Genomic DNA, 13,348 nt, shown 5'->3' with positions numbered 1-13,348 from the left:
AATTTCTTTGCTCACTCTCACCACATCTTGAAAACTGGCATTAGAATGGAGTCAATAACATACTAGTTTATTTCAGTTGCACAGCTATTTCTTGATCACCTACTATGCCAGGCCTTAGGGATACAGATGTGATTACAACATGCTTCCTGCTCTCAAAGGTGTTCTCAGCATAACAGAAATTATACACTCACATGGAGAAATTAGGAATCGGCATAGCTAAGTGCCAAGACTGAGGTTATGCATAGAGTGGTTATGGGAGCACAGAGAAAGGGGTCTACTGACTGAAAACTCAATGGAAAAGGAGAAATAGGAAATCTCAAATGGGCATCAAGGAACCACACCTTAAAGCAACCTCAAGCACCTAGCTTTTCCTCAATGAGGATATTACTTGGAACAGCGTGACTCACCTTCACTGGAGCCTTGGGATTCCAAGGCCACCTTCCACATTCATAAGGTGGTCTCTTTATTGGTGGCAGTAGCAGCCTATCTGGAGCAATTGCTGCAAATACACCAGCTGCAGTAGGGGCCGTTTGCTCTGCGGAGCTGGCAGGAGCCAGAAACAGGCGGGAAACCCAAGCTCTCCTGAGTTGATGGGGCAGGAGCCCCTGCTCCCATGTGCAACTGCAGCTGCCCACTCCAATTTCGGAGCAAAGTTGTGGCCAAGCCCAGGCACTGTCACAAGCTGGCTGGGTGTGTACATGCTTGGAGCAGTACTGAAACACCAGCTCCCTGACACCTTGGCCCCCTCTGGACTTTGGGTGCTGACGTGCACAGCAAGGAGGCCAAGGGGCAGCTGAGGAGAACTCAGCATGGGCCTGCAGGCATCCCTTGGCACAAACAGCCTAGGTGCCATGGGCACTGTAGTCAGCAGGTTGATGGCTGGCAGCACGAGGCAGACAGGCTCCTAGGTGGAAAGGGGCGTGTCTCTGGTGAAACCCCACCATCAGGCCAGGGGTGGCCTAAAGCATAGGGGCTGGGCTGCCAGTTTCACAAACTGGAGTGAGAACTTAAGGTACTTTTTCTGGGCCCTGCCATGGCCACCCATGGACCAATCAGCATGCACTTCCTTTCCTCTGAAGCCCATAAAAACCCCAGACTCAGCCAGACTCAGGCAGATGATGGAACAACCTGCCTCTGGAAAGGAGCTACCCACTTCGGGTCTCCTCTCTGCTGAGGGCTGCACAGACACTGAGATGACCTGCCTGCAGAAAGGAGCCACTCACTTTAGTTGTACTGAGAGCTGTACTGCTGCTTAATAAAGCACCTCTTTGCCTTGCTCGCCCTCCAGTTGTGTGCATACTTCATTCTTCCTGGATCTGGGACAAGAACTCGGGACCCACCAAATAGTAGGACTGAAAGAGCTGTAACACAAACAGGGCTGAAACATGACCCCCTGCTGGCCACATTGTGGGTGATGAGACAGAGAGAAGAGCTGTGGCCCTTTGGGGAGCCCAGACCTAAGAGCTACCCAAGCCAAGGCTGTGACACCCTCTTTGGGGCTCTGTGGTTCCTGTCATCTTCAAGCTTCCAGGTGCCACCACATTCCCCCGTGCCTGTAGTGGAAGCCGGTTGTGGTATGCCTGGTCCAGATGCAGCCTCCCAGGGACCTGGTGCCCACGCCAGTGCCTGGAACTGCCCAGCCCACTGCTGCCAGCATGCCTGGCTGTGTGCAGTGGCCAGACCCTGTGCTTGCTTGCTCATGTACCCCTCACAGCTCCACACCTGGCTCACTCTTGGCAGCCATGGGATCTGAACCGGTAGCACGAGCCAAGTGCAGCCCGCCAGGCTGAGTAGGTGGAACAAGCCCAGCAGGCCCAAGCAAAGCTCAGGCAAAGGCACCACCAGCCACAGAGGTTTCCAGCTGAGGAAGCAACACCACAAGGATGCAGTGACATTATCACCAAGTGGCCTGCATATGCTTATCCAGGTAAAAGACTTGGCTGACCACCCCAAAGCCAGAGAGAATAGTTTAGAGGTCTGCAGGAATAACCTTCACAGGACTCATTGTTAAGGTCAAAATATTATGAAATTCTTTTCTTCCTTCAGAAATGTCCACCCCATGCCTGATGTCCTGGAAATTTGACTCTGGCTACTTCCTCTTTCCTCCCTGGCCTCAATCTATTGTCCTCTTTCCTACCCTGGGTTCTCCCTTCCCTCTCCAAATACCTGCTAACTGCACCCAAAATCAAGAAAGTGCCACCAAATGCCCAAATATATTTTCTTTTCTTTTCTTTCTTTCTTTTTTTTTTTTTTTTTGAGATGGAGTCTTGCTCTGTTGCCCAGGCTGGAGAGCAGTGGCATGATCTCTGCTCACTGCAACCTCTGCCTCCCAGGTTCAAGCAATTCCCCTGTCTCAGCCTCCCAAGTAGCTGGGACTACATGTGTGTGCCACCACTCCTGGCTAATTTTTGTATTTTTAGTAGACAGGATTTCACCATGTTGGCCAGGCTGGACTCAAACTCCTGACCTCAAATGATCCACCTGCTGGGATTACAGGCATGAGCCACCACCAAATATCTTTTCTATCCTCCAGTAGAGCTCCCACCGGCCTCAGTCAATGTCAGAGAAAACTTCCATCTTCTGCTTGTAGCAGAAAAGTCTTGATGACAACAGACTCTTTCAAATAAAGACATGTACAGACAGAAACAATATGTCAGGAGTGACGCGCAGGGAGTAAAGACACCCACTAAGTGTAGGGTGGGAAAAGATGAATATTCAGGTGAAGAAAACATCAGTATTAGAAAATCAGCCAATGTTTAACGATGGAGTGAAAGATGCCTTCACGGGGCTGGCAGGAACCACGATGACAACAGACCGCACATTGTCATTTTGCCTCACTTTGGATCACAGCCCTGAAATCAAAGGAGAAAGAGAGAGAGAGAGGTGCTGGCTTTTAAGCTAGTTAAAAATTTTAGATGACAAAGAGCTGCTGTTTTCAGATCAGTCTTCTTATACAATCGAAGAGACAGCCCATGACACAGGCTGCCAGTCAGCCCCTGAAATAAGGGATGACTTGGCACCCATCCCGAGGGCCAGCCTGAGTTTCCAAGTGGATGCTGCTTGGAGAGGTCTGAGGGACACTAGGAGGACTTGCCCCAAATAGTTCCATCTGAGATTCAGCCCAGGGTCCAAAGTTCCTTCACAGAGGTGTCTTCTTTCATTTACTTACTCACACATTCACTCGTTCAACAAGTAATTATGGAACAGCTACTGCGTGTCAGGACCTGAGTCAGGTGCCAACATGAGATAAGCAATACGGAAGATCTGTGCTCTTTCAGTGAGCTTCTATTCTTGCACAGTGGTTCTCAAACGTCAGTGGGCATCAGTATTTCCTAGAGACTTTCCAACACACAGACGGCAGGGACCCATCCCCAGAGTTTCTGATTCAGTATTTCTGGAACTGGGCCTGAAATGTACATTTCTAATATGTCCCCAGGTGACGCTGATGCTGCTGGTCCTGCTGAGAACCAACGTCCTCGTGAAAATAACACCAAGAGGAACAATAACTTTGAAATTAGGAGGGTGGTGAGGCAGCAGTAAGAGTCTCCTTCCAGTTCTGCTAAGGCCTGCCCTGCCCCAATGCCTGCAGTACACAGAGCCCAGCCAGTGGCCATGTCTGCCAGATCTTCTTGCCCCTTGATGGCTTGGAACTGGCTCCAAACATTAATGCCAAGTGATAAGTCAGTGGGCTTCCTGCCTGCCTGTCCTTTCGTGGTCCTGGGAGATCTATTTCCCTTTGTTCTAGGTCATGTCAGGGTGTCAAAAGCCACAGCTTCAATCCTGAGTGTAATACAAGTTTGCCATAAAAATACAAGAGAGGATTCCCGAAGCCACAGAATGAAGGCTTTTACAATATCAATTCAACCCTTGTAAATTTAATCCTGGGTTATTTGTTGCACCAAAATCTCTTTACTGTGATGTATTACTTAGTTACTGGGGTTATCACAGCCGTATCCTAAAGTTGCATAGTACATAAAACATTTCAGTTAACAATGCGGGAAGGTTAACTCCCCCAGATAACCTGCAATCACAAGGGCTAGTCCAGATGACATCCCTCTGTCAGCTTCCACGAGCTATTGATGGTTCAATCAGTTTGTTTTGAAGGTAAAGTACAACAAAAGGGCACTAAACTTATTCAGACTGTCAACAGGGGCTATCGGGAATGGGGTTTGCAGGTAAGTAATTCTGGGTGTTTTAAGGCTATTATCAAACAGCAATGGTTGAAGGAAGAGACAGCTACTAATAACACAGAAGGCAGCCATCATAAACCACTTTATGGCAGAAACCCCCGTCTATAAATCCTGCGACACCCGGAGACAGCTTCAGATTTATAAAACTGCTTGTTAAGCCAGGGCACTGCTTAATGAAAAGAGATCAGTCTAAGTTCTAAGTCTCACGTCCCTAGCTCCAGAGGGCAACTCCAATTTTCCTGACCTTCTCAAGGTGGCTGGGGGAAAGCCCCCAGGGCTGGGGGTGGTGAAGGGTGGGGGTAGAGTCAGAGGTGCTCTTGGCTGAGATACAGAAGGTGGGGTTATCAAGAGGAGAGCAGGGATCCTGGGAAGGTGCTTAAACACCCATTTGTCTCTGTCTGGAAACAGATTTCCTAAAACTGAGAGACCAGCACATCGAGCTTTTCAGGTCCTCTTTCTTTTCACAGAATGTTCCATTTGCTTAAAGGACTCCTCTAAGGAGAGAGCTAAAACCGCTAGGAGGAGAAAAGGAAAAGGAGAAATACTTTTTTTTTTTCCTTTCTCTCCAAAATCAATTTTCTCTGCTCTAGTCCTGACACTCAGGCATTTTTCATCCAGACCTCAGAGAGAGAGGAGGATGTTCTTTCTCCCTGCCTGTAACTGTTATCCCCAGGGCGATGCCTGCTCCCCAGGAACACTGCACAACCACAGAAAAGCTCAGATGGGCCTCCATGGTCTGTGAATGGGGTTGGCTGCCATGTTTCTTTCTCTGACACGCTATTCAAGAAATACCAAGTTTCCAGTCCATGAGGGCACTGGGCATGGGGTCATTGGAAATTTTCTTCCATTTATGGCAGTCTATGCTTCTTTGCATTATTTCTTGCTGCCTTCTTGCTTCCATCCTTTGGAGGCAGGAAGACATGGTACAAGCTACTTGGTGCCCTACCTGGGACCCCGAAGGCAGCAATGGGTGATCTGTGCCATTCTCAAACTTTCACAAAGCTTGACGGGATAGTTGAGTCTGCCAACAAAATATCATGCTTCCTCACTGTTGACTAGATTACATTAACTCAATTTAATAGCACTGGTTACCTCATGCTGAACAGAAGCCCTGATAAACTGCTGAATGTATCTGTTTCATAATAATAATAAAGTTAGCAATGGCTTCAGTGCAGTCTATTTGAGAGACCAAAGCTTTTAAAGCGTTGGGGAGAAAAATAAAAGGAGGGGAAGTTTCTGTAACAAAAAGCTTGGGGACTAATAGCATAGGGAAAGAGGCCAGACTCTGAGTGTATCTTGCCCTGTGATCTTGGTTCAGTCTCTGCTGCCTTTCTGAGCCTCAGTTTCTCTATCCATGCTGTGAAGGGGATGGGCCAAATGATGTCCTTCAAATGTTACCTTGCTTGAACTCTATGTGGCTCAAAGTTGACTTACAATAAATATGTCCATGTCGTCCTTTCTTGTTATTCCAATTTCCTTATATAACCATCCCCCAACACCTCCAAGTAAATGACAACAGTGAGAAAGTCAATAAAGACCACAAAGGAATGAACAAACACTATGAGTGGAATAACTGCAGATGCTTAGAGAGATGACAATGATCTCACTCTAATGAGCCGAGGTGAGCTCACCTACAGCATTCATGAATGCCTGACAACTGGCAGAGGCCAGCTGATTTTCCTCACAGTTCACCGGCAGCATGTTTGAAGTCTCTGTGCAAACAATACACCCACAGGACAGACCAAGGCCCTCTACAGAGGGTAACCGGCAATTACTCTGTGGGCTTCTGTCACTTTGATCTCTGGGTCGTGACCTTTGCTTTCTTGTGATCTTCAAAGCCCAGATTGTAGATTAGCTGGAGAATGCTCACTGGGTTATGTAAGCCACAAGTTTTACAGCTCCTATTCGTCTGGGAAATGGTGGCAGCCCAGAGAGACCAGACGGCGGAGGGTCCCTCCCTCCTTCCCTTTGGCTGAGTGCTGCAGACACTGGGCAGGCCCCAGGGCTGCTCCGTGCAGGGGAACAAAGAAAGGGTGTCACGTTTTAAATAACTGAAAGTTGTAAGGAATACAGAAGGGCCTACACGGAGGAGGGAGGAAAGCAAGGCCAACCAGAGACTGGAGTGGCAGGAGGGGATGAACGACAGAGGGTTCAGTGACAGAGGAAGAGCTAAAAGACCATGAGATCAACTCCCTTATCTGAAAGGTGAAGTCCAGACTTGTCTACTGTTAACCTTCAGTCCATTGTTCTTTCTGTAGCAAAAAGAAAAAAAGAGATGGCAAGGGAAGCAAGAAACAGACCATTCTGGACACCCAGCTTTCCCATATTGATTTGTTATTTTGGCTAGTGTTGAAATCCACAAGGGGCACCAAAGTGGTTTCTTAGTAGCATGGTGGTCTCTCCAGCCAAGACTTGCACTGCTGTTCTCTTCCTGCCCAAATCCTGGAGGCTGCTGATTATCACATTCACCTCCATTCAACATTCATCCCAAAATAGCAGCATGGTGTGTACACACTGAAAATCACAGACAGGTTTAAGTTCCTATAATAACAGGGCCGTGGACATTTCTCAGCCATGAACTATGATGAATGGCAAAGAGAAACCCCAGGCATGGTTCTGCTCCTGCCCCAGTGAGGCCAGGGTGCTACTCAACAACTTGGTAGTATGTTCATGCTTACATATAAGTTTAATGAGCCTGTTTTATGGTGGGGATGTGTGCCAAGAAAATCCAACTGGGTGCACAGGGGGTAAGTGAGGAAGTGAAAGGGGTGAATGTAGGAGGAGGGGAGGAAAGACTTCATAGAAACTCAAGCTCTGTGATGCCATTTCCAATAACTACACAAATCGAGTCACTTCCCATTTCTGGTCCAGTGGTTGGCCACAACGTGACCTAAAAACTGGGCTGACCTCTTTGAAATCAACATCTCCCATGGAAATGAAACAACAGACACACTTGTTTTGATGTATGGCTGGGTGACATATTATAAATATTACATCACATAACCACAGAGGATGCCAATCAATAAGAAATTTTTTCAGACAGCACTAAATGAACCATGGGTTCTTGCTTCTGAATACAGTCCTTTAAGGCTCCTAGTATTGCTTAAATGATTAATAGAAGACATATTGTCAGAAAATGTACTTAAAGTGAAAAACAGTAAACTGTAGAAATATCATTCATTTTTAAGCAATTTTCTAGTGAAAATGTCACATAAATTTACATAGAGGCTCTACTATTAGGCTCTGGGTAACAGCTAGAAGGAAGGCAACCCTCATGCTTTGTGGATGAAGGGCCAGGAAAATGTTTTACCAAAAGAAAAAAAAAAGGCAGCTGCATTGCTTTGTATAAACACAAATGCCACAGGAACTCTAGAGTCAAAAGTCATATTGCAAAACCCTAAAATTTCTCAGTGGCAAATGGAGCACAAACTCGAGGAAGGACAAAGCGGATCTGCTTACAGACCATAGAATGGAGCTATATCAAACACATATCTGTATCTTCCATATACAAGTGTGAGCACTCATCAAATCAACAGTAAAAAATAAAGATATTAAATGAATAAAAAATGTAAATGTGCTAGAGAATCAGCCTACCATTCCACTCTTCAACCAGTTGCTGTGCAGTGAATGTGTAACTACGTGGGAACATATTTACTGTTCCTTGTGCTGTTCTTAGTTCCTGTTTCTCTCGGAGTGCAAGCATCTTGCCATCATTGTGGATGATGTAAATTTTCTAAGTTAATTTTGTGAGTTATGATTTTGGTTTTGTATGACCTCCAGAATATAGCCTCTCATGGCAACTTTGTCATATGTGTACTCACAAACCACCTCCCTTAGCCGCACCCCTCAACTCCTTCCAAGGGAACAGAACTGGAGTGGGGAGGATGGGCTTGGAGTGTGCCCAGGCTAGCCCATGAGATAGACCACACTTGTAGAATCCAGCCCTCCCTAAAGATTCATGACCCATAACCAGCACTTGGATTGAGTCTGAATCATAGTCCTTTGCTTATTAGCTGCATTTGTTAACATCCAAATGGCTCTGATTCCAAATGGGCAGTGGGCATCTGAGATGGCCAAATATCCCTGCATCTCCCTATAAGTTCCTAGCTCCTGAGAAGGAAAGGTGGTTTCAAGCCATCTCCAGAAAAAAAAAAAGGGTGCCAAGCCCTTTTTTCACATCCAGCACTACTTTAGGTATTGATGAGGCTTCAAGAGTCAAGACAACGCAGCTCCTACCCACCGGAAGTCATTCTCTAGATGTGGAAATACATGAAGAAGTGAGAGAAATACACAAGATAGAATCTATGAAATGGTGTGAGACAGTAAAGGAAGAAATGGAACTGGTTGGGAGCAGATTGTCTCCGAATTCTAAAGCCAACTGGACATCAGAAACACCTATGGACTGTTGTGTTGTAATTGCCACCAACTGCATCAGAAGACCTTGGATGACTCAGAGGCAGATCCTTGATTATGGAATACTGATGTAGACTGTCCTCCCATTTGAAAGGTCTCACTGGCAAAGCTGGACTCCACATCAGATTTTCTGATCTGACCCCATACACCTTGGTCTTAGTGCTTTTGCTAATGCGACCAGTTACAATAGAAAAAACAAATAGTAATTATTTGAGAGCTAATGGTACACAAAGAAAAGAAAAAAATTTTTCTTAGCTTTTCTTTTCCTTTTGCAACCTCATAAGCCCTGTACTTGAGACCAATCCCTCTCTACCTCCCTCATTCTAGAAAAAATAACAAAAACATGCCTACATGGTTGGCTTCACACGTAGCTTCTTGGCCCCATGAATGAATGAATGAATGAACAAGTACATGAATGTGTGTGTACACATACATATACATATACATATACACATAGATGTATATATATGCATATATACATATACAAAATTTATTAAGTTATTTTTAAGAATTATTCGGGTGGGGTGTTTAATGAGAGCTTATGTCATAATGGAGAAAGAGGTCCATGAAAATGTCATTAAAGCATTTACAAAACAACAATCCACAATGAGAACACAGACAATTTTAAATGAAGAAGGAAAATTAAGTGACTTTGGTAAAATGGGTAAGACCAAAAAGACTCTCTAAATGATTTTGGATCAGGGCTTTTAAAGCAGATGGTTGAGAAGTAGACAGAAGAATGAAAAGCATTTCTACTTGGAGCCCATCAAAGCGCATGGCTGGTGGGCACCACAGCATAGCTCTATGGTGGAGAGATATGGGCCTGTGGGACTTCATCTTTAGATTGTCTATGAGCTCCCTAAATTTTGCTGGGAAGTCATCTCTCTCTTCAAGGTGATGCTGAGACAGACCACAGAAAGATCTTACAACACAGAGCAGGGGTCAGCAAGTTACAGCCCATGGGTCATTTCTGGCCTGCTACCTGTTTTGTAAATAAAGCTTTACTGGAACAAAGTCATGCCCATTCGTTCACAAATTACATATGATTACTTCTGCATTATGAAAGCAGAGCTGAGTAGCTGTGACAAGTCCATATAACTTGCATATTAAGTATTAAGTATTAAATATTAAGTATTAAATTAATATTAAGTATTAAAATACTTAATATCTGGCACTTCACAAAAAAAGTGGACAAGGCAATAACTTTTCATCTTTCTTAATTTTTGTGACCTCAACCAAGAGAGACAATGGCTGTAGGTTACCAAAAGGTAAAAGTTTAACATTGTCATGGGAAGCCCACTGATGTTTACCAAACATCTACTATGTACCCCAGAGTATAATATCATCCCCTAAAGCTTCTCTTTTTCCCTTTTCCCACCATGCTCCAATCCCTGGACACTCACCTGTATCTCTTGTAGTCTTCCTCATCCTTTTCCAAGCTGACCAGTTCGTTGGGACAGGCCACGTTGCCCAGCAGACTGACGTACTCCAGAGCTGGTGTCACTTCTGCCAAGTGATCCAGCAGGTACTCCAAATCAGTGATGTGACAAAGGTTAAGGATCTTGGTCCAGGAAGACAAAAGGCTTAGCAAGGAGCATAGGCCATGACTGACAGGCGCTGACGAGTCCAGTCTGCTCCTGTGAGGCCTCAGGGTAGGGGTTGAAATCGCTTCGGCTGTGGGTATATGGTATTGCTACTTTTTCACTCCCACTGTTGGGAACACAGCCCAACTTTTCGCTAGGCAGATAAGACTAAGTCCAGATCATTTGAGGAAGAATGAATAAACTTGATTGTCTCATCATATTTTTCTTTCCTCTATCGTTGTTTCTAAAACACACTAAAAGAGAAGATTCCATAAAGTAAAATAGTTTTGAAATATGCAAAACCATAAAGCTTAATTCTTTTCTAGTAATGAAAACAAGGGCTGGGCATGGTGGCCCACACCTACAATTCCAGTATGTTGGGAGGCCCTTGTAGGCAGATCATTTGAGGTCAGGAGTTTGAGACCAGCCTGGCCAACATGCTAAAACCTGTCTCTACTAAAAATACAAAAATTAGCTGGGCATGATGGTGGGTGCCTGTAAACCCAGCTACTCAGGAGGCTGAGGCAGGAGAATCGCTTGAACCTGGGAGGCGGAAGTTGCAGTGAATAGAGATCATGCCCCCAGGTAACAGAGTGATACTCTTGTCTCAAAAAAAAAAAAAAAAAAAAAAAAAAATCCCAGAAAAAGAAAACCAGAAATTATTTCAGAACGCCTCATTAAAATATATTGTTTCTCTGTTAGTGAGGGAATTAGAGAATGAAAGAGAAAAGTCAGAGGGGGGCATGATGGGGGAGATTATTCCAGGAGCCATCCTCCAGTGGGACCCACTGTCCAATCACAGCCAAACCAAATAAGGCAAGAGCTATCGATTCACAGAACCACAGGTACTGGAAAGGGTTTAATGACAACTTAGTCCCCAAACTAACTCCTGGCTTAAGCCACATACAGACAAGCTGAGCCTAGGTAAGGTGATGATTAGATAGGCATGCCTGGTTAGGCTGTGACTTTGAGAGACACATGAGAGAGGAGTTAACCAAGTCGGCAGATAAAAGGGGGTCCCAGCCAGGGAATGGCAGCAGAGCTACAGGAATAAAACATACAAGGGTAGAAGAAATGCCACATGCAAGAGTCAAAGACTCACAGTACAGTTCCCAGAAGTGGGGTCCACTTGAACCTAGGAGAAGGTAAAATCAAAGAAAAGGGATGTTCTTGCTCTGTGAGGATGTTAACTAACCTTGGGCTGTTACACAGATTTCCTCATACTTCATTTCAACTTGCCACAGAAGAATGAATTCCAAATCCAACCAATGTCTGAATCAGGTCCCTAAAATATTTGCCAAGCGGTCACCACAACATAGCAAATTCCATTTCTGACAACCATAACGGTTTTTCTTTCCCCTGGAATTGAATCTTTCTCTAACCTCTACTCACTGACCCAATTTAACTGCTTGGGGTCACAAACAATAAGACTTCTTCTCTTCCACATGATGAACCTTCAGATATTTGAAGCTCACGTGTCTTCCTTAAATCTTTTATTCTCCAAACTAAGTTCCTTCAAGCATTCTTTGTACACATGCTCTGCCACCATCAGATGCAAGGCCAAATGCTATACCCTAGGTGACAGCAGCCAGAGACAATGAGAAGCAGAGCACAAGCAAAAGAGGGGAAACTAACAAGAGAGGAGGAAACTAGCAAGAGAGGGAAACTAACCAGAGGGGGAAATTAGCAAGAGAGGGTAAAGTAGCAAGAGAGGGGAAAACTAGCAAGAGAGGGGAAAACTAGCAAGAGAAGATAAACTAGCAAGAGAGGGGGAAATTAGCAAGAGAGGGGAAAGTAGCAAGAGAGGGGGAAACTAGCAAGAGGGAGAACTAACAACAGAGGGGAAACTAGCAAAAGAAAGTTATGAGCACACTCATTTGCTGTTGGCTTCAATTCACCAACATCCTCCCTGTTTCCTAAACAAAGACAGAGAAATGGACATGGAAGTTTGTTTTCAATCTCTCAAATCTTTTACAAATAACATCCAGAGATGGCCACACAGGAACACTAGAATGAGGAGGTGAGAATGGGAGTTCATATAGAGACTGTAGAGAAGGTCCCACTAGGGGGATGAGGTTGGGAGTACAGAGGGATGGGTGGCCAGGAATCAAAATCCCTGGAGACAAAATACACTCACTAAAGTTCAATCATCATACTCTTCAGGAAAATTATTTAAATGGAGCCAATTAAAATGACAGTGAACAATTCCAGGGTAAGCTCAGCTTTTCCAACAGGTTCTATCTTTGAACACTTCACAGTCATTACTACAACAACAACAACAACAAAACAAAAACAAAAACAAAAACAAACAAAGAAAAAAGTCTCATTGCTAGTATTGCTCTTAGATATGGGCATAGACACCTCAGGTGCCCTGTGTGAATTTCAAGCACCCTCCTCAGAATGTCTCAAGTCCCCTCCAACACCCAGGACTGGATTCAGGTAGAGTACCCCAGGCCTGGACCTAGCCCTGGACCTGCACCAGCCTCAGTCCCAGGCTAGGTTTCTCTCCTTCATAGCTTGTTCCAACTTTCTAGCCCACTCATGCAAGCCATCAGATGCTCCAAGGAGCACTAGGACTCATGTCTGGATCAGGCTGTCTTAAAGCCTCAAGGCCAGGCCCTTGTTCCAGGGAGGGCAGCCAGACAAGCGACTACTGCTTCTGGCCAGCACAGTATTTCTTTCGTGGAACTGCAAGAGAGGGGGCTACCAGAATGGTGCTGACATACTGACTTGCAGTGATTCTAATTATTTATGTAGACAACAGCCCTACACAACTGAGGGAAGCCCTCTCTACTGCAGATGGAAAGGCCGGACCAAAACCTACTTTCCTCTTATGAAACATTCCTCAAAGCTTGGCTGCTTTTTGTATGTACTGTATGAAGGTGGGGATATGCAGGAATGGAACCCCAAACTGGCAAGGCTTTTAAGTTGAGGAAATACTGGACAACTGAGTTGGATTGAAATGCCAGTCATTTCTCAACATTTAGTGACAAGTGAAAGAAGCCCAGCCAGCCACCATTGTGTCCGGAATTGGTGGGTTCTTGGTCTCGCTGACTTCAAGAATAAAGCCGCAGACTGCTGGGGTGAGTGTTACAGCTCTTAAAGGCAGTGCATCTGGAGTTGCTCGTTCCTCCCAGTGGGTTTGTCGTCTCGCTGGCTTCA

The 13,348-nt window shown here is 45.2% G+C and overlaps 1 protein-coding gene across 9 annotated transcripts in view; it reads right to left on the bottom strand.

Annotated features, from left to right (window-relative positions):
* The window catches only part of LRMDA (leucine rich melanocyte differentiation associated), a 1,152,373-nt gene that overhangs the window by 504,152 nt on the left and 634,873 nt on the right, over positions 1-13,348 (bottom strand). For all 9 annotated transcript variants that reach the window (XR_002524551.2, XR_002524550.2, XM_017944525.3 and 6 more), the window contains one exon: positions 10,007-10,146. Coding sequence is in view for 7 of the 9 variants with exons in the window: in XM_017944525.3 (XP_017800014.1) it covers positions 10,007-10,146 (140 nt within the window). In the remaining 2 variants the exon portion in view is untranslated. The remainder of the gene's footprint in view (positions 1-10,006; positions 10,147-13,348) is intronic.

The sequence above is a fragment of the Papio anubis genome, chromosome 11, assembly GCF_008728515.1.
Source record: "Papio anubis isolate 15944 chromosome 11, Panubis1.0, whole genome shotgun sequence".
NCBI lineage: Eukaryota > Metazoa > Chordata > Mammalia > Primates > Cercopithecidae > Papio > Papio anubis.
The sequence above is the reverse complement of the archived record's forward strand: the minus strand, read 5'-3'. Positions and strand labels throughout refer to the sequence as shown.